General features: G+C 43.0%; 2 protein-coding genes and 2 non-coding genes across 4 annotated transcripts; 1 reads left to right on the top strand and 3 right to left on the bottom strand.

Annotated features, from left to right (window-relative positions):
- Positions 1-490: 490 nt before the first annotated feature.
- Positions 491-4,223, top strand: LOC136475559 (rac-like GTP-binding protein 6). The gene is made up of 7 exons (XM_066473057.1): positions 491-907; positions 2,113-2,200; positions 2,319-2,428; positions 2,741-2,804; positions 3,374-3,438; positions 3,583-3,648; positions 3,737-4,223. Exons 1-7 carry the CDS (start codon positions 809-811, stop codon positions 3,836-3,838), a joined length of 594 nt encoding a protein of 197 aa, XP_066329154.1. The 5' UTR covers positions 491-808; the 3' UTR covers positions 3,839-4,223.
- Positions 4,224-4,794: 571 nt separating this feature from the next.
- TRNAE-CUC (transfer RNA glutamic acid (anticodon CUC)) lies at positions 4,795-4,867 on the bottom strand. The gene has a single exon. It is a non-coding gene; the product is annotated as a tRNA-Glu (tRNA).
- A 2,366-nt stretch (positions 4,868-7,233) lies between these two features.
- Positions 7,234-7,315, bottom strand: TRNAS-GCU (transfer RNA serine (anticodon GCU)). The gene has a single exon. It is a non-coding gene; the product is annotated as a tRNA-Ser (tRNA).
- Positions 7,316-7,431: 116 nt separating this feature from the next.
- LOC136470952 (ubiquitin-conjugating enzyme E2 28-like) lies at positions 7,432-8,432 on the bottom strand. The gene is made up of 3 exons (XM_066468681.1): positions 8,269-8,432; positions 7,998-8,125; positions 7,432-7,878 (listed from the first exon to the last, which is right to left on the bottom strand). The coding sequence occupies exons 1-3, from the start codon at positions 8,336-8,338 to the stop codon at positions 7,630-7,632; spliced, it is 447 nt and encodes a 148-aa protein (XP_066324778.1). The 5' UTR covers positions 8,339-8,432; the 3' UTR covers positions 7,432-7,629.
- Positions 8,433-20,036: the final 11,604 nt, after the last annotated feature.

Here is a 20,036-nt window from a genome sequence, read left to right as displayed (position 1 = left end):
AATTTTCATATAAAAATTATTTTCATTTAATTTCACAATTGAGTTTATATGAAAATAAATTTTATATGAAAATTATAGATCTCGACGAGATCTACAACTTTCTAGTTTTGAGTTTTTTTCATTTGAAGTCGTTAAGATGCTCAAAAAAAAATTTAATAACATATTTAAACTTAAGGGTATTTTCGTCTTTTCACACCTGCAGTTTGACGGTGTTAGAGCCCAAACTGATAAAAGTGACATGGAGGACACGAAAAAGTTGAAATAGTAATATTAAAAAGCGCTGAATTTTTTCAGGATACAGGGGATTACGATCTTTTATAATGGCACGGAGCGAAAAAGTCTCCAGAACGAAATGATGCGCGCGCACACCGTGGCCACCCCTCCTCCCCGCTCCTCTCTCTCTCCCCACCCAGCGCCGCGCCGGGCCACCACCCACTCTACCCTCTCTCTCTCCCCACCTCCACCACCACCACCAGCAGCACCCACCATCCCGGCGCGGAGACCGCTTCCCTCCCTCCACCCCCGCAACCCTCTCCCGCCTCGCCCGCGCCTCCCTCCATTTGTCCGCGCCCCCCCTCCCTCCCGATCTTAACCACCCGCCGCGCCCCTCCCGCCACCCGGCTTCCTCTCCCAGTCTCCCCCTTCTTCCTCCCTCAAACCAGCCGCTCGCCCCCCCCTTTCCACCACCTCTCCTCTTCTTCTCCATCCAGACTACCACGGGAAGGAGGTAGGAGGAGGAAGAACCAGCAGAAGGCCTCTCTCCCCCCCCCCTTGAAGCACCCCGTAGCGAGAGGGAGGGCGGAAGAGGATGAGCGCGTCCAGGTTCATAAAGTGCGTCACGGTCGGGGACGGCGCCGTCGGCAAGACCTGCATGCTCATCTCCTACACCTCCAACACCTTCCCCACCGTACGCCTCTCCCCTCCTCCTCCTCTTCCTCCTCCTGCTTGCTGCTCCTCTGCGGAGATTTCATTTTTTCTGTCCCGGGATTTTGAATTGCGGCGGCGGTCTTGATCGATCTGGGGCGCTGGATTCGGTGGAAATTCCCCACCTACGTCCTCGATTCGCCCCTCGCTCGTCAATTCCGCCCCGGTTACCACAATGCGGCTGCGAATTGCTGCCACCTTTTGTTTTTGTTTTTAATTAGGGTTCGTCGGTCGCGTACCACGCCAGCTGCCCTTTGGTTTTGGAGGAAACCGAAAGGGGATCTTTTCCGCGCTGTTCCCAAATCAGACCCTAAACGCGCTAGGGTTGCAGGGATTGCCTCGTTCGTGTACAAATAACATTACATTCATATAATAGGAGTTTCTGAAAAATCTGGGGGAAATGTAGATTCCCTTGCTAATCTGGCTCGCTTTCCCTGTCCCAGCTCCTGCACCACCGCCTCGATCCGTTTCATCAATCAGAGTACCAGACCGAGATCACTTTCCCGACTTTTTTAGTTACCCTGCCTGGCCTGGCTGCCTTGTACCCTCCTCCACTACTCACGCCTTCCGTATCGTTGGTGAAATGGATCGCCATTGTCTCACTTCACGCAATTCCACACTGGTTGTTGCACCAAAAGCGACGCTAGCTTTTCACGCATGCCTTCTTTTCATATACAAAATATCTCTTTCAAAGAAATTTTTTTTGGCCATGTACCAGTGTAGTATATCATAGCACTGGATTTTTTTTTACGCATGCCTCCTTTTCCAATAGAAAATATCTCTTTCGAAAATTTGTTTTGGCCATGTACTCTAGTGTATATCCATTGCACTGGGATTTTTTCTTCTTCAAAAGATGCGATTTTGATTTTCGCGCGTGAATTTTTTGTGGTAGATTAGCTTGGAGCCCTGAGTAAGCGTGACCATGGGCTACTATATCCGTAGGACCACTGTGGACCGCCCTCCATGCTTGTGGAGGTCTAGTGTATCATTTCGGTAGGGTTATCCTCAGACAATCAGACAAACTTTTCTAGTTGCTTTGCGTTTACGGTGGGCGTGCGACGTGCCTTCATTCATTCCCTCTTGTCCTCTCCCATTGTCCTCTGCCCATTTTTCTGGTTTATGAAATTAGTTGCGCTTTTAGTGATATATGTAGTACACTTACTGTTGTCGCCATTGCTCTTCTGCCAGGACTATGTTCCGACGGTGTTTGACAACTTCAGTGCTAACGTTGTGGTTGATGGTAACACTGTCAACCTCGGCCTCTGGGACACTGCAGGTGACTAGCTGTGCTGTCCTGTTTTGCTACTTATGATGCTCTTTCTTCTTTCCGTGTGCATATCCTTTTTTCCTTGTTCATCAAAATGGTTAAACTTCCATCTTTGCAACTGCAACAGGTCAAGAGGATTACAACAGACTGAGACCACTGAGCTATCGTGGAGCTGATGTTTTTCTTCTGGCTTTCTCACTGATCAGTAAGGCCAGCTATGAGAATGTTTCGAAGAAGGCAAGACACTGATTCTTATATTCTATATTTGGTTTTGTTTGCTCTACATGTCACTTTATCCCAATGTTCTCTGGACATGCTTGTTTTTAGCTCATTTACCTGACAGTCTTCATTTAGCTGATTATGTGACAAAATTCATTGCTTCTAGCTTGATCGTATTCTGAGTGATTATTTTTTCTCAGTAAAATAAATTATAATACTAAATTGTACTGGAAACAGATCTCCAAAAATCAATTTTTGAATACGGTTATTAATACAGAGATGGCTCCCAAACTTCTTGTTTGCTGACTCTGAACCCCTATCTATTTTCAGTGGATACCTGAACTGAAGCATTATGCACCTGGTGTGCCAATAATTCTCGTAGGGACAAAGCTTGGTAAGAATGATTTGGTCCTAATTTTTTTTGAAATCCAACCTTCTGATGCTAGTTTTGATAGACCAAATGATTGGACTTGGTTATACAGGATCATTTTGTTAGTTATTTATATGATAACTGTGCAGGAATTTAGCAATGTTGTTAACATCATGTGATGAAAAAAAAAATCTGTACACAATAAAAGCAGGGGTCGAGTAGTCGTAGCTCTTGGTGTTGCCTGAATTTGTGTTTGTGTTTTTGGTGAACTGGTAACCCAAGTACCCTTTGTAAAACCTTTTTCTAACAAAAGATAATAGCATGGATCCTACCTGGTTTACAAAATGTACTTTCTGTATTGATTTATTGTTTTGTTAAACCAATGCAACAGGTAATGGTTAGCTGTCCCTCAGTTTGCTATTTTTCCTGTTAGGTTCAATGATTTTGCTTTTTGTTCTATGTTCTTACAATGTTTATACATAATATTTAACTAGTGGCATAACTTGTACATGAACCCATGCATAGCCTAGCATAAAGCCTCAGATTGCAAGCTACACAGCCTTATATTTTCACAATGCACATTTCACTGACAGATCTTCGAGATGACAAGCAGTTCTTTGTGGACCATCCTGGTGCTGTCCCTATCACTACTGCACAGGTATGGTTATGGGTGGTTTACTGCCCTTTTTGCTCTAGTAGTACTACATAAATGCTTTGAGATGTAGTGAATTTTGTCAAGTTTTTCCTGATTTTCTTCTTGTTCAGTGACTGTTGTATAACATGGTTACCTTGCCACCAATAGGGAGAGGAGCTAAGAAAGCAAATAGGCGCACCATACTACATCGAATGCAGCTCAAAGACCCAACTAGTATTGCCATCTGCTCAACCATCTGCTAAACATGTAATATCATGTGACATACTAACAGGCTTCATTTTTATTCCTACCTGAATCGCAGAACGTAAAGGGTGTGTTCGATGCGGCGATAAAGGTTGTGCTGCAGCCACCTAAGGCAAAGAAGAAGAAAAAGGTGCAGAGGGGGGCGTGCTCCATTTTGTGATTTAATGATCAGTAGACAAAGAAACAAGGGCGAAGGTGCCATGGTTTTATTATCGTCGCGTCTTGCTTCAGCGAAACAGCATGGATGGTCCCACCCTCTAGGTTTACTGGCGGCTGCAGCGAGTTCTCATCTCTTTGTCGAGGCATTGAGCGATATGTTTGTTTCATTTCCTCCTTTCTGCCTTGTGATTATCTGGTGTGTGACTGACGAAGTTGTGGCAATTAGGTAACTTGCTTAGAAGGTATTTCCCGTGTTTGAGCAAAAAAAAAGTATCCTGTTCTCTCTGTTCCACAAGTAGACATGATGTAGTCGTACTAAGTTTATTTTTACTTATTTCACTTCAATGGAAAATTATGCTTCCCATTATATGGTGGTCATGCCAGTACGCCAATGGTGTCCCTCCTTGTTTCCCTGTCAAGTTCTCAGTATTTTGTGGCAAATGGCGCATGCAGTGTGGTTTGACTTGATTATTTGGACTGGATACTATACAATACAACAATGATTCCTTGGTTTACAGCTTGCACTGGTACTATGATATATGGTACCATGTAGGTCATGGAGAGCATGTTTGCAAGTTGCAGTTGTAACCGAATATTCATGATCTACGATATGATACCATTTGCATTTCTGAAGGTTACAGGCCTTGAACAAGGCAGTATAATCTTTAGAAAACCATGCCCATGTGGGTTGGATGTGGACATGTGGTGTTGCACACGTCCAGTCCAGGTCCCAATGGTGTTCGTTGGATAGTCAATCCAGTCTTGCTGGAATTGCAAGCGCAGCTGCAGACTGGAATCAATTTGAGTGAACAAAACGATTAATCTCTCCAGTTTTGTTTCGTCCCACGCTCATTGTGTTTGAAATAGTCCCCGGCCGTTTCTATTTTTTTAATTTAAAAAAGAAGTGTTAAATGTTGAAACAAAAAAACATTTTGTGTACCAAAAAGAGGAAAAATATTCCGTTGCCGGGACTCGAACCCGGGTCTCTCGGGTGAGAGCCGAGTATCCTAACCAGCTAGACTACAACGGAGGTTGCAGGTGATGTAGGAATACATATAAATCATTTGAAGAGCGTCAAGCAGGGCACCAAATCCATGTATCGCAATGTGGGCTCAGCTGCCTTTCCTCTGGTCTTTAGAAAACTGTTTGTGACAAGGATGCCCCGGAGCCCTCTATGGTCCAAAAGCATCTTCAGTAGACTATCTAACACGCTTTCTACTCTATATTTGTGCAGTGAAGCAAAAAAAAAAAAAAAAAAAAAAACAACCTCCAGAAGACTACCCGCTTGGCCTCCTAGATTTGAAGGCTACCCAAATCCTCCATCCCCACGTATTCGTTCGGTTTCATCACCGGCCATGCCCCATCCCGTCTCCTTGTGGATCGGCATCGCTGCCTCCACGCCCAACTCCAACGTCTCATGTTTGGATCTTGCCTCCTCTCTATCAGCCGCCGCCTCCACACTCAGTGACACTGCCTCTAGGCTCGGCAACATCACCTCACCGCTTGATCCCGCCTTCTCCCTGCCCAAACCTGGCTCCTCTCTGCCCAATCTCGCTGCCACCTTGCCCAACCCAGCGCCGACCCCTCCTCCGTGCCCGCCGCCGCCTTCACACTGTCGCCCCTACTCCAACAAGGTATGTCACCCTGCCCGACACCTCCTTGATATCATATGTACTATGACCATTTGCAGATGGTTTTGTTTGATGACAACAAGATATGTCCGTGTATAATGATAAATTTTCAGGAGAAGGTTTCGTATGTTAGGAAATCTCTTTTTGCGGATTGTTGATGGCACGAAAGCTCATAATGACTTTCAGACAAAGGTCAAATGTTTTAGGACTTCTTGGTGCAATCGCATTGTAGAAAACTGTTGGTTCATTCTGCATGCTTGCATATGATTTACCAGCTGAGTCAATGGATTAATGAGAATAGCAGAAAACACAATGATTTTGGTTGGTGGCCAAAATTTAGTTGCCAAAACTTAGGCAAGCCAAGATTTTGGTAGTCATTTAGATTGGTACAAAAATTTACCAATGTCTCACAATTGGCATGTCAAATTTATGGCAAATATTTTTGGCTAAGTTTTGGCAATTTTTTCTTGCCAAATCTTGGGCATGGCAAATTTTGGTAGCCAAACAATTAGGCCCTAAGTCCTTCAAGCATTTTGTCAAAACAGTAGTGGATGTCTTTGGAGATTAGAGCATCTCCAAGAGTACCCAATAATTCTTTCCCAAACGATGGTGTTTTCCAACTTGACAAAACATATTGAGAGGAATAAATAAGATTGTCTCCAACAGTTTCTAATATTTCATTCCTAAAACATCAAATTTTGATCCCACAAGAATTTTTCTTTGCGCCTTCTTCTCCGTCTCCGTCTTCGTCTTGATACCCATGTACTTGATCCCTGTCTCCGTCTTGTACTTGGATACATGGAAGAAGATGAGCTGCGTGAGCATGGCGCCCACGTTGCCCCCGCCACTGGTCATTTTGAGCATGTTTGGTCATTTTTTCCGAGCACCAAAAGGTTAGGAGGTGATATTGGGAATTGTTGGAGATGGGTTTTTTTTCATTCTTCCCAAAAATCATGGATTGAAAAGGTTTATTGGGTACTCTTGGAGATGCTCTTAGTACTCGAGGCCACTAAATGTTGAGGACACTAGGAAGCTGATGACCTCAAATGAGAGGAGAGGATGTTCGGGCATACTGGGTTGCATAGATTATATGTATAGGTGGTGAAAGAATTGTCCAACAGATTAGAAAGGATATTATTCAGGGCATGTTGATGGCCTAACTATGACCCTATAAGCCGTGGCTTCTGAAGATTTATAGATTTGATACTCATTTTTGGACTTCCTGACTCCCTCAGTGACATCAATCACCCTGTTCGCTTGTTGGTTTCAGTCAGGCTTATTCAACCAACCAACAATGTTTTTCTCTCACAACAAACCAGCACCAGCTAGCTCAAACCAGCCCAGAAATCAACCAGCGAACACGCCGAATGTGTTGTATTTGTGGCCACGTCGTTGTGTGTCATAGTGTGGTTGTATTTGCCATGCATATCGCTTTAGCTCGTCTTGTTGATGTAGACAATTTGACATTTGAATTTCGAAATTTAAAAGTATATTGTGTTGTAATAATATATTGAGTCTATGTTATTTTAAATTATGCAAATACTATTTTTTTTGTTTTAATTGTGGAGGCAAAATAAATAAAGATCATATATATAGAAGGTAAACATGATGAATTTTGTAGGTAGTTCTGTCGGGAACAATGAGGCTCCCCCAGTGTTCTAGTAGATAACAGAAACAATATAACAAATTAACAGGGCAGAGCGATAATAAAAAAGGACAAAAAGAGAAAACAGGGCAGAGCGATAAAAAAGGACAAAAAGATAAACGACGCCTGAGAGATTCGAACTCTCGCGGGGAAACCCCATGTACTTAGCAGGCACACGCCTTAACCACTCGGCCAAAGCGTCGTTGTTGGGACATCCAGTAGAGGACCAGTATTTCACGCAGAAGTTCAACCCAGCACAATGACCTGCCATTCCTTTCCAATGCAACACTTGGATTCAGAAACAAAAGGCCATCAAAATCAAAATTTAAATCTTATTGTTCACTTGCATTTATATGTGATTGTGATGGTACATCCATTCGGACACAGTTCTTGTACATACACATACATAGAACCTCTCTCCTCTTAATTGAAACGAAACGCAGAGCTCCTCCTGCTGTTAGGTACGTTAAAAAGAACATTTGGATACGATGTTGCCCGCCCGCCAGCCTCACTGCATCATCCCATGGCGTACTTGTGCGTCCATCCCCTGGCGGTGGACTCGTACCTGAGTCGGTCGGTCTTGCACATGTGAGCGATCTCCGGGACGAGCGGGTCGTCCGGGTTGGGGTCGGTGAGCAGCGAGCAGACGGAGAGCAGCACCTTGGAGACCGTCAGGGCCGGGCTCCACTGCTCCTTGAGGATGTCCAGGCAGATGTTCCCGTTGCTGTTGATGTTCGGGTGGAACACCTTCGTCTTGAACGCCACCTGCAATTGCATTCATTGCATGCGAGATGCTTCAGTTAGTGAGCTGAGTTTAGATTCTTCAGTTCAGTCAGAGATTAAGCCATCATCAGATTATCAGACAGACAGACAGACCGACCGACCTTGGGAGGCTTGAAAGGGTAGTCTGGAGGGAAATGGATGGTGACCAGGAAGACGCCCCCCGAGTAGGGGCTGTCACTGGGGCCTATGATGGTCGCTTGCCAGTGGAACATGTCGTCAGACACAGGCCCTGCATGCCAGAGAGCACCAGATTTCAATTCATCAGAAATACAGAAAACAATTTCATTCACTCTGAAGACTGAATCCGCCTTCTTCTTTATCAAACTCACTAACTGACTGAAACATACATATATACGGAGTACATATATGTACCTGCGCTGCAGGACGTGGGTGGATCCCTCTGCAGGTCCTTGAGCTCCTTGATGATTCTCCTCAGCGCCATCGATCAACAACTCAAGAACTCAAGATCGATCCCCTCTCAACTACCGTTGATCTCAACGTCTGAAAACTGCAGAACTACCGAGGATTAATTGCAGGGCCTCACTCTCTCTCTATATATATACACACACGCGCACGCACAGGAAGAGAGAAACTTGGTCTTGTGCCGTTCCAAAAGAACCTTTTGGCCACGGTCAAATATGGCATTCGATTCTTGAATGAGACGGTCGAAAGCAAAATGCTCGGACAGTGTGATGAACGATGATAATATCCAGACAGACCTAATATTCTCCGTAAAGCTTAAACAAGCGGCCGCGCATTTGCGCTTGTGCACAAGTGAATTTGGTTTGGAGCTCTAAGAGAATTTGTTCACCAAGAACGGGACTGATAAATAAAGAAAAGAGGTGAGATGATTCTGAACAAAAGGGGCAGTCAGTTGCAAGTGGGAATGAAAAGGCAGCGCCGGAACTTTTACGCACCGACGGCTCTGCTTCGTTCGTCCAACTCCTTTCATCCCTGCGTGTGCATGTGCAATTGTGCATGTACATTTCAGTGGCAACAAAGAGGGAGGAGAAGAGAAGAGAAGAGTTCATTTGACACTGAAAGGAGAAAGAAATCGTCTTTGCATCTAGTATCGATGGGATGGGACATTGGGTCGGTGCCGGCTGTTCCGGATACCTTATGCTTATGAGCCTCAGCTGTCCAAAAATATTCTAGCTTATCACGATTTTCGCAAGTAGTAGAATCTTGGCTGTATGTACGTGTTTGAGGCCAAATCATATGGTACTAGACTAGCTTCCTCTTCGTTCTTTCCTCGGAATGTTCTAGAAGGACCGAACGGTACCTCTAAGCATCTCACGGTCTGGCTGATGCGAACTTACATGGAGTGGAGGACTCAGATTTCAGCTTGAATTTGTTTTTTTTTTACATCTGTTTTGTTTGTTCAGGTGTCCTAACTGTGCTCAAATAATAGCCCAATAGGTGATAATTGATAAGATGACATGGACAAAAAGATTTTAGGGAGTAATCCGAGTTTCAAAGAGATGGAGAGATGAGGAAATCTAAAAGAAAAAAAAGTTCATTTTATCTCCCTAAACTATTGTCTTAGTCTTATATTTCTTCCCAAACTCTAAAACCAGACATCTTTACCCCCTAAATTCACAAAACACCAATAGTAACTGACCTAAAACAAAGCAAAGCAACAAGAGAAAAAAGAAACAACGACGACACTCAACACCAAAATCTCTACCAAACTGAATCTGTGAGACTAAGAGACATCAACACAACGGTTGCCTGCAGAAGGGGCAGTGCCACAGTGTCAAAGCATTCACCCAGAGAAGACAGACGAGCATCTAGTAACGGTGGCAAAGTATCCGCTAGCGTAGACCGAGGCGACCGTGGTGGCAAAGCTTCAACCAAGGAGATCTACCATAGAGAGGGCCACTAACAACGGTGGCAAAGTATCCATACAAAGCGGTACGGAAACCAGCCGCAAGTAGTATATATACGCTTAAATGCTAGCCGTCTCCCTCACGCACGTATGCTCTCTATCCCATTTGCACCCCCTCTTCCCTTACTAGCGCTGTCTCCTCCGCCTTCGCCTGCACAACTTCCTCTCCCACCACCGCCTCTTCCTCTTCCATAGCCAGGTAAGCTAGATCTAGGGTAGGCATGGTGTCATGCACGGTGGCGTCAAGTGAGGGTGTGGCGCCCCAGCCTGTATCTATGCGAGACGGCGTCGACAGCCTAGATCCGATGATGACAAGTGGCGAATGATGTGGGTCAACACAGGCGAGAGCTCGATGAGCGACACGGTTGGGATGTGCATGGACGACAGTGACGCGACGCTTATGGGTGGCAGCAGGTGCGCTTGTGCTTTTTTTTAATAAAAAAATCAACACCTGTTTTCAAACCGGCAGTGGTGAAGATCCGTATCATTGCCTATATCATCGTTGCCAGCGATGATGAACTATCTATAGTAGTACATGTAGTATATGAGCCATCAAGAAGAGCAAATCAATTGCATGCATGTGTGCATTAGAAAACCAGTTTTAAGGAAACTTGGTCTGACTTATCATTGCTATAATTGGTAGCTAAATGTGGATCTGTCATCAAACAATCTTCAGGAAAGAATTTGGCCCCCACCGGTGAAGCGTCTTTGATATGGAGGAAGAAGGTGTGGGAAAAGATGACAATCAACATGTCAGTTACCTATATATCCCTACGTCCAAAAGACATACAATTCTAGATAGTACTAAATCGAACGATCCTAAATTAGCCAAATTTATACAAAAATACTAACATTTATCATATACGAAATATTGTTAGCAAATTTGTCGTGAAACAAATTTACATAGTGTGTTAGATACTATTTTCTATAAACTTAGTCAAATTTAAAAGAGTTTGACTTAATTATACTTAGAATTGCATCTTTTTTTAAGAAGATGTAATAATATAGTATATTGCAGAAAAGAGAAAAAAAGAGATATATACCATAAGATAAGATGGCATGCAGGCTTGGCAGATTTTATTTTTATGTTCTTAATATCTTGCACGCAGGCTTCACAATTTATGTTTTTATCTATCTATTCGTAATATCTTTATATCTTTAAGATTTGTTTTCTTGATATACAATTGGGAATCGATATCCAATTGACTCCCATCGTTGACTTATTTTGGTGAGTGCTGATGTCCAAAACGACAAGTGCAAAGAGATAACTAGTTGATAAATATATTGCCTTTTTTATTTATATAAGATAAGACTTCCATCTATCTACGTGAAAAGGGTGCCATCTACAAGGACCTAGGGTCTGTTTGGCTCGTAGTCGTAGCACGCCACACCTGAATTATGGCACGTTGTATAGTGTTTGGTTGCTGCCGCGTGTTGTGTGTCGCGAAAGTGTGGTTCCCTTCCATGTGTTACTCTGCACCAACTCTCGCCAAAAGCCTGGCGCTTGTTTTGTGTGCCAGACATTCAGCGGCACCAGAGCTATGGCATAGGGGATATGTGTCGGGAGCCAATAGGCCCGTAGTCTCTCCTCAATCTTTTTCTCCAGCCATTAATATTATAACCTAAAAATGCATCTACATATATCATTGAACCCTTAATAGATAAAAGATAAGTTGGATATGCCATATATTGCCGCACTTATTAAATAAGTCACAATCCAAAACTGCGACAAAGAGCCTACAGAAATGGATGATTAAAATACATTTAATCATGCTGATAATAGCGTTTGATTAGAAAATAAAATGAGAACACATGCATCTTTTGTGTTATATCTTAAACTATTCTATAATCTATAAATGCACTATATTATATAGGACAGAAAGTAAAAATGAGAAAAGCAAAATAAAAAAGGATATACATATACCATAAGATGGCAAACAAAGTGACAGCCCCACAGAACCAGCCCAATACATTGATACTAAATCTGCAGAAGGAATATGGAACCTAGCTGCCCCTACATTAATTACATAGTCAAAATTATCCAAGTAATACATCGTATCTTTTGGATATATTGTTTTGGAACGTTCGCATTTAATGAGCTCCTAGCATATATCTATTACACTTTTACATTTTTCACCCTAACAACTATAAAATCAAAGTTTTAGTTTAGACCCTATGATTTGTGTCATTCCCATGTAAAAGTGTATGCTACACATATTGTAAAATTCAACCTATGAAATTCTCCCTCTGTCCAGGAAAGAACGCAATTATGGGATCCGTGCCGGTTAAAGTAGCTCAAGTTTGACCAAATTTATAGCAAATATTATTAATATTTATGTCTTTAAATAAATTTATTATGAAATTATATTCTATGACTAATCTAATGATACTAATTTTGCATCAGGAATGTTAGTATTATTTTATATAATTTTGGTCAAAGTTCAAACTGATTGATTTTTCGGGAAGCGAGAATTGCATTCTATTGTGGATGGAGTATTGTGGATGGAGGAAGTATGATTCAACCACTTTCTTCTAAGTGTACATCATTTATAAAAAATAAGTAGCCTTAATTGGACAAAACACACACACACAAACGTGAGACCTCTACCGCTGCCTTCGAAAACTCCAAAACGGAACATAACGCCACAATGGTAAAAAAAAGCCATGTCATTCATGACCACATTACTGTAACCAATATATTTAGTTGCTATTAAATATGCTTGATCTAGCTAGCACTCTTCTTCGCTAGCTAAAATAATTGTTTCCACATATGCAATTATGCACAGTTAACTCGGAGTACATTAAACCACGTCGGATAATGAGCGTTACGCCACGTGCGGTGCGCACAGCTGTACTACGAGATGGACGCATGTTCGCTGGCGAGATGATCGTTGAACACTTAAAATATCGTCTTAGTCTAATATTTCTTCTCAAACTCTAAAACCAGGCATCTTTACCCCCCCCCTAAATTCACAAAACTATCTAAATTATTTCCCTACACTAGTTTGAAATGGTCTTGACGTTTTTTTTGTCTTTTTAGTTAAAAAATATGGTAATACTTGATAATGTTTATAGACTACGGAAAATGTCTCTAACATTCTAAAAATTCTAAAATAAGTCATAGAGATAGATCAGGATTTTACGAAGAATCGAAGTAAAATATTTAGAGCTCGTGAAAATATATCTAAAGATTAAAAATATCTCTTGGAAAATGGAAAAAAATATATAAAAAATCTAGAAACTTTTGAAAACATTTTTACCATTGTTTGATCTTGTTTTAAAAACTTTACACTACAAAATATGAGATGCAACTAGCATGAATGCAGCGTACCTTAATGCTGAATGCATTCATGTTATGGGTTCGTGTTGGTTGTATCTTCTGTTTTTATTGTATAATTTTTTCGAAACATGTTTACACATCAATTGGAATGTTTTGGGAACTTGTCCCCCCCCCCCCATTTTCCTAGAGCTAAATTCTGAATTTTGGAAGATTCTAATGATGTATTTTCACAAGCTATAAATATTTTATTTGAATTCATTGTATCTCAATTTTTCTCTAGCATTCTTTTTTTTGGAAATTTTAGATGCCCATAGATATTTTGTGTAGTTTAATAGCCTTAATCAAGTATTTACTAGATTTTTTAACTAGAAAAAGACAAAACCGCCTTCAGAACGCATTTCAAAATAGGGCAAGTTGGTAAGTTGAACGGTTTTAAGAGTTGAGGTGGGTAAGATGTGTGGTTTTGAAGCTCGAAAAGAAAAAAAACACTCTAGTTTAATTAAGGAGGTAATAAAATAGACTTTTTTTCCAATCTGAAACAAGGTATCAATCAGTGAGTGAGAACTGTCTTTGGTCCAACAAGGAAATCCTCTTTAGTGTTTGGGCCTGCGCTATGGCTCCAAGGCCTGATGACCCACCGCCCCCACAGGACACAAGAAGTAACCCAGCCCACTAGACCCACCCCGCTATGGCCGCCCCATGGTGATGAGCCCAGCCCTGACTGACCTCGCCACTCTTCTCTCCCGCCACCGGCCTTCTGTATGTTTGTCCAGTCTCTACCGGGCTTCTATGAGCTAGGCATTAATTCTGGAAGAAGCTTGATGGTGCCATTGCCAAGCAGGTAATTGTTTGTTGGCAGAAGGTTGCTTCACCTTACCCGGATATATGGCCTAGATGATGATCGATTTCCCCAGTGACGCTATCTAGCTCTCGCAAGCAACTGACAACGATGGCGCCATGGCACATCGGAGAGATGAAAGGAGCTAGTGTCGCGTTGCTCGACCGACCGGCAACCGCCAACCTCGCTCGCCATGGACGACGCTGGCTCCTCAAGTCAGGGCCTGTGTGACCCTCCACCCGTCTTGGTCGACGAGTGCACGTCCGTGCATCTTTTTTTATGGAATAAATTTTATTTTAAATGGAATTTGGGCCTAAGTAACAAGAAGGTACACACGTTAGATTGATCTCTAATCCCAAACTGGGCCGTTGGGCCTAACGGCCCAGTTGGGCCTTTGATCCACGCCCTGATCGGGGATGCCTAGTCCACTATGGCCGGAGGGCCCCTATCACACTGCGCTATATATAGAGGTGGGGCCGGCGGCTCTAAGTACGAGGTTTGCCTGAGCCGAGCTCCCCACCGAAACCTAAACCCTAATCCCGATCAGAGAGGGGCGCAGCCAGTGACGGAAAGCCACCAGCCGTGCCTCCTCGCTCCACCGGCGTCGACGACTTCATCGCCCTCTTCCCCGAACGTCGCTGCCCGTGCGCAGACTTCATCGACTCTATGGCGGACACGAGCGGATCCTTCTCCAAGGGCACAGACGGTCAGCCCTTTCCATCCCTTCCTCTTTCTCTAGATCTAGTAGTTCAAAGTTCTAGGGTGTGTTCATCATGTTTATAGTAAGATGTACCCGCTAGATCTACGGCTAAGGTCATGTTCTTCTCTACAATAGTACCAGAGCCAGGTCTTCTAGGATTTTTAGATCTAGATCGGGTGAACAAAAAACGAATCAGGTTAATCCTAACCCTAACGAAACCCTAACCCTAATCGGATGAAGCACAGAGAAGAGAAAGGGTGTCGGTTTTTTTGGAAAGGATCTCAAAGCCGAACCCTAACCCGCGAATCAGTCTTGGGGAAGTACAACAGTGAACAAAACCCTAACCCTAACCAAACCCTAATCCCCAAATCGGACAAATCCGAGAAGAAAAAAAAGGAAAATCAAATCGGAGAAGAAGAAGGTGAAAGGGGGAAGAGCCCTACCTCACCGTGCACCGTGCTGCCACCTTGTCGGCGCGCAAACGGGCCAGTTCCGGCTGGCGTGCGGCCACACGGCTTTGCCGACCTAGGCCCACGTTGCGGCCTAGGAAGGCAGCGCGTGAGAGAGAGAGACAGGCCGGCTTGAGAGCAGAGCTGGGCCGAGCTGTTGCTAGTTTGAGCCCAAGCGAAGGAGTCATTTTTCTTTTTTATTTTCCAGAAAAGGTTTTATTTCCTGGAAAATGGATAAATGGCTTAAAGAAAATAAGAAAAGTGATTTTCCTGTGGGTAAAATTCACTAAATTGAGATTATTTTTCCGCTGCTAAAGAAATTATTTATTCTTTAGTTATTTTGAACCAACGTGATATTTCATTAGAGAAAAAGAGATTTTGACATGATTATGATGTTGTTATTTTCTGACCAACGTTGTTAATAACAATATCGTAATTTTAATTGTAACACCCTAGGTGTTTGGCTTCCATTAATTGCATTTCATTTCATAAACATGTGCATCATCTATCTCATCATGCCTTTGTTACTGAAACATGCATATGCAACATTTTCCAATTGTGTATGTTTCATACTTGAGTGTTGTGAATAGTAATGGTGTAACATGTGAATGCAACCTGAGTTTCTCATACCTTGAAACATGGCAACATGGTAGTAATATGACAAGTATAAAATAACCACAAGGTCATGAAACAGGTGAAACATGGAATTGAAACATATGAATGAATTGCTTGTTTTAATTGCTTTATCACATGTGATCTTTAGAGGTGGTATAACAATTTTGTAAAGTGGTTGATCATGGTCTATTACACCTTAACTACACTTAGATTACTTGTTGGGACATTGTTCATGTAGATCAAAATGACCAAAATGCCCTCAAGTGAATGTTTGACTTGAATTGACCCCAGAGTCTCATAGTTTGACTGATTCAAAAGACCAACTTAGAGATCTTGCATGGCTGTACACTCTTTACAAAAGTTGTAGCTAATTTGTTAAGGAACAAAAGTTGTTTTATGGCCAACTCATGAAAATGTGTGGAACATGGTCAAACATGGCCCACAAGTCACATGTCCATGCTGATTTCATACTTAGCAAATTTTCTAAGTCCTAAAGTGAAGTACAGTTTCGTGTACCAATGTTTGGAGACTTGTATCTCCCTAACAAAGCCAAACCAGCTCGAGCTCCATTGATAAGAGTTGTAGTTCACATATAGATGATCAATTTTGTTAACTATGGCATGATCTAAATCATCACGGTTTAGGAGCAAATCACCGTCAAACTTGCTCTGTCAGTCACCGTCGATGATCTTTGAATCGCGTTTTCAGAAAACGTTCAGTGAACGTGGCCGACCGGTTCAGAAAGACAATGCCGCGTGGCGCCACCCGTCGTCGCTCGCCTGAGCACGCAGGCCACGCGCCATGGATGCCCTGGCACGGCCATCCGCGTCTTGAGCACCCCGCGCGCCTGCCCGACGCACTCACCCGCTCTAGTTCGCATTTCTTCGCCTCCACCACGCGCTGCAAGCGAGCTCAAGCAGTCCGCCATTGCCGACCATGCGTCGCCGTCGTCGTGCATGTTCACCACCGTGAAAACGGGTTGCCCAGTCCGCCTATAGCCTCGCCGTAGTCTTCTCTACCCTCTCCACCTCACCGTGGGTCAATCGAGCCTCGGTAAGGGCGAATCTTCGGTTTCCTTCCACCGCCGCCATGGCTGCCCTCGCCGGAGTTGGCGCTCCACGTGGCCAGCGGTCCTCGCGTCCTTGCCATCCCTCCTCTGTCTCGCACTAGGTTCTAGGATTGCTGCCGAAGCTCGTAGGGTCGCCTTATCGGGCTGCGACGCCGTAGCATCGTCGGAGCCGGCCGTGCCATGGCCAAGCGCCGCCGTGGCCATCGCCACCCACTCTAGCGGCGTCAGTAGCTGCAATAAAGGGTTCCCCTAGGTCCGCTAGGGTGAGGCGAACACGTAGGCACCGTTGCCTTCGCCAGAGAAGCCACCGGCGGCGAGTTGTGCCGTCGTCTTCCTCCGCTCCCCTGTCTGTCTCGCTGACGTGCGGGCCCCTCTCGTCAGTCGCCGTGGCTGAGGCGGGAGCCCAGCGTGGGCCGCGCCAGCGTTGCTCGCGGGCCGCCGTTTCCTTGGGCTGGCCCAGTAGCTGTGTAGGTTTTTCCATTTTGTTTTGTTTAATTGTTTTTCACAGTTTTGGGTATAGATTCAAAAATGTATAACTCAAGTTTGGTAGATCCAAATGTGATGGTTCCAATTTTGTTAAGTTCCTGGTCATGTCTAGTATTTAATAAAAATATTATATGAGCACATGTTTTAGAAATTCTGGATAAATTAAATAGGACTTTAAAATGTGTGTTTGGATACATGCAAACTTGTTTGAATTTTATCTTGAGTTTCTGTGGTCCAAAAATGATGAAATTTTGTGGGTAATCTATTATTGCTTAGTAGAATCTCTGGTTAAAATTTCAGAGCTAGTGCATGTATAGTTTTTGAGTTATAGAATTTCTTTTTATCAATAGATGGATCTTGTGTGAATTTTCATAATTTTTCTATAGATCCAGTATAGGTAAAATTTGGTGAGTAAGGTTCTTATGCTAGAATGATGCTAGGAAAAATGTGAAATCTGTTGCTTGACACTTTTCATTAGGGTTTCCTAATTATGCTAAAAATAGGCATGCCACCTGTTATTTTGGATACAGCAAGTCCTGCTTGCTCAATGGCTTTGAATTTTTTATGGTAGTCTATGTGAAGCATGAGATAGCTACTGTAATTTTTGTAGATTTTTATGAACAGTTTTACTATATATTGCTTTAATCACCTAATTAACTAAATAAATTTGAAAAGGACATTAAATAATTTATTTAGAAGTTAGCATTATACTTTCTAGTGTTCCTCTGGTATGTGCAACAAGTTGGTAAACTTGGCTTGGTCAAATTATGCTTTTGCATCATCATTAAATAATTAAGCTAGTAACCCTGTTATTTCTGGAACAGATTCTAGGTATACTGGAATTCGATTTGATTAACGTAAAAATCATGCCTTAATGTTTACAAATGATTTGTAGAGAATTTTATAAGCTTTCCAGAATATCCTCATGCAAGTCATTTGGATTTGTAGAGCTCTGGTTGTGATTGAATTAAGGGACTACTTGTATACATATGAAACTTTAAATGTTAAATTATGTATACCTTTACTATTTCTAAGTTGTGGTAATGTTCCTAGGTGTTAGGCCTTTAACTGAAGATGAGCATCTTTATCTTAGGTTATGCAAGTTAGGTAAGTGATCTTGTTCTTCAAGTTAAAGTAGATACCTGTTTTAAAGTGATTTGAATAGGGCTAGTCTTACTCGGTAAACGAGTGTCCAGTGGTGTTTTCGGTAAACACTTACTGTGATTCATTCATCATTGAGCATCATGTCATTCCTTATGCATCCATGATATTTATCTTGTGCATCGGCATGCAATAGGTGTACCGGAAGGAGTGACCCTGCTGGAATTCGAGGAACCGAGCGAGCAGCAGCAGCCGACACCGGAGATTCAGAAGGAGCAGCCTTCAGGAGAAGTGCCAAACGAGGTCGCCGTTGAGTGCCCGGATCACCGTCCTTGCAACTTTGTGAAAGGCAAAGCCCAGAGCATATTAAGCCTCCTAATTTCCGAAATGCAGTTACAGTATTATTGTTACATATATATATTATTGCATTAAGTTTAGGTGTTGGATGCAAACACTTGCTGCATTGGTTACCCCATTCCTTGTCCAGATATTGTTACCCTGAATCCTATGTAGCTCAGGCTCGTATAGTGCTTAGCCCTGCTTAAACACGGTAAAAGTCAGGTGATTTCCTATCACCTACGAGATATAGGAAGATACATATGGCACGGTTGGCTATATTTGCTATCGTGGAAAAGAACCAGTCTTAAATTGAAATGGAGACTGAGCGGAGGCTTGCCGGTTTGCAGTGACTCCGTCTGTGTCGATTAAGGACTGAATCTTGGAGCCTTTCCTGTTCATGTTGAACGCATGCCTCTCTCTTAGTTGGCCGGGTCTGGAGACCGACCGCGAAGCCGAGTAGCTCAACTCAGGTCGGGAGTCGATAAGTATAAAGTACGCCTCAGAAGGGAGCCGTAGGCGTGAGTCCAAGGGTAGGTGATTTAAAAGTCCTGATCATCCTGACAGAAGGGTAATCCCTGAGAGCGCTGGCGCTGATCGAACCCGCGAATTTGGTTCCTGAGTTGTACCAAAGGTAACCCACGGCTACCCTTGCTAAGTATGCTAGGGTGAGAGTTAGGAATACCCCCTCAGCTGAGTTGTAATTCGATTCGAGTCGCCATCTCTCCCGGTTAGTAAGAACTTGACGGGCTTATCTCCAAAGTAGATACACTAAATAACATAATGGTTCAGAATTGATGATATGATGATGACAGCCTTATTATACCTGCTATGGTTAATATTGTTTGCTCCTAATAAGTGAGTGCTCTAGTACAAGTGCTAATCTAGTGGACAGGTAAATGATGATAAGCTTGATGCTAAGTTTAAATTGGTTACTATAATCATAAGCTCTTTTATGCAACTGTGTCAAGCTAGCCCACCTCATAAGCCTTGCATGACCCTTGGTGTCTTTTATTTCTGGTTTGACGGATAAGTCTAGCTGAGTACCTTCTCGTACTCAGGGTTTATCTCCCACCTGTTGCAGATGACCAGTTCTACTTTGGTTGCTGCAAGTACTGCCTTCTCCCAGCTAGGGATGAAGACTAGACCGTTGGGCGTGGTCTCTACTAGTTCTCGTACCTGATAATGCTTTTGTGGGACATGACTCAGACTTGGCAATGTAATTGAAAACTATGATGTTTTGTACTAAACTATGTTGCTTCCGCACACTCAAACTTGGTTTGTAATATGCTATTTGAACTCTGATGGATGTAATCCGAATGCTACTTATGAAATGTTGTAACGGTTGATGTGTTGTGTTGAATCACTACGATCTTGG

Source organism: Miscanthus floridulus, chromosome 8, assembly GCF_019320115.1.
Source record: "Miscanthus floridulus cultivar M001 chromosome 8, ASM1932011v1, whole genome shotgun sequence".
Taxonomy (NCBI): domain Eukaryota; kingdom Viridiplantae; phylum Streptophyta; class Magnoliopsida; order Poales; family Poaceae; genus Miscanthus; species Miscanthus floridulus.
Note: the sequence above shows the minus strand (reverse complement) of the source record. Positions and strands in the feature narration are given on the sequence as shown.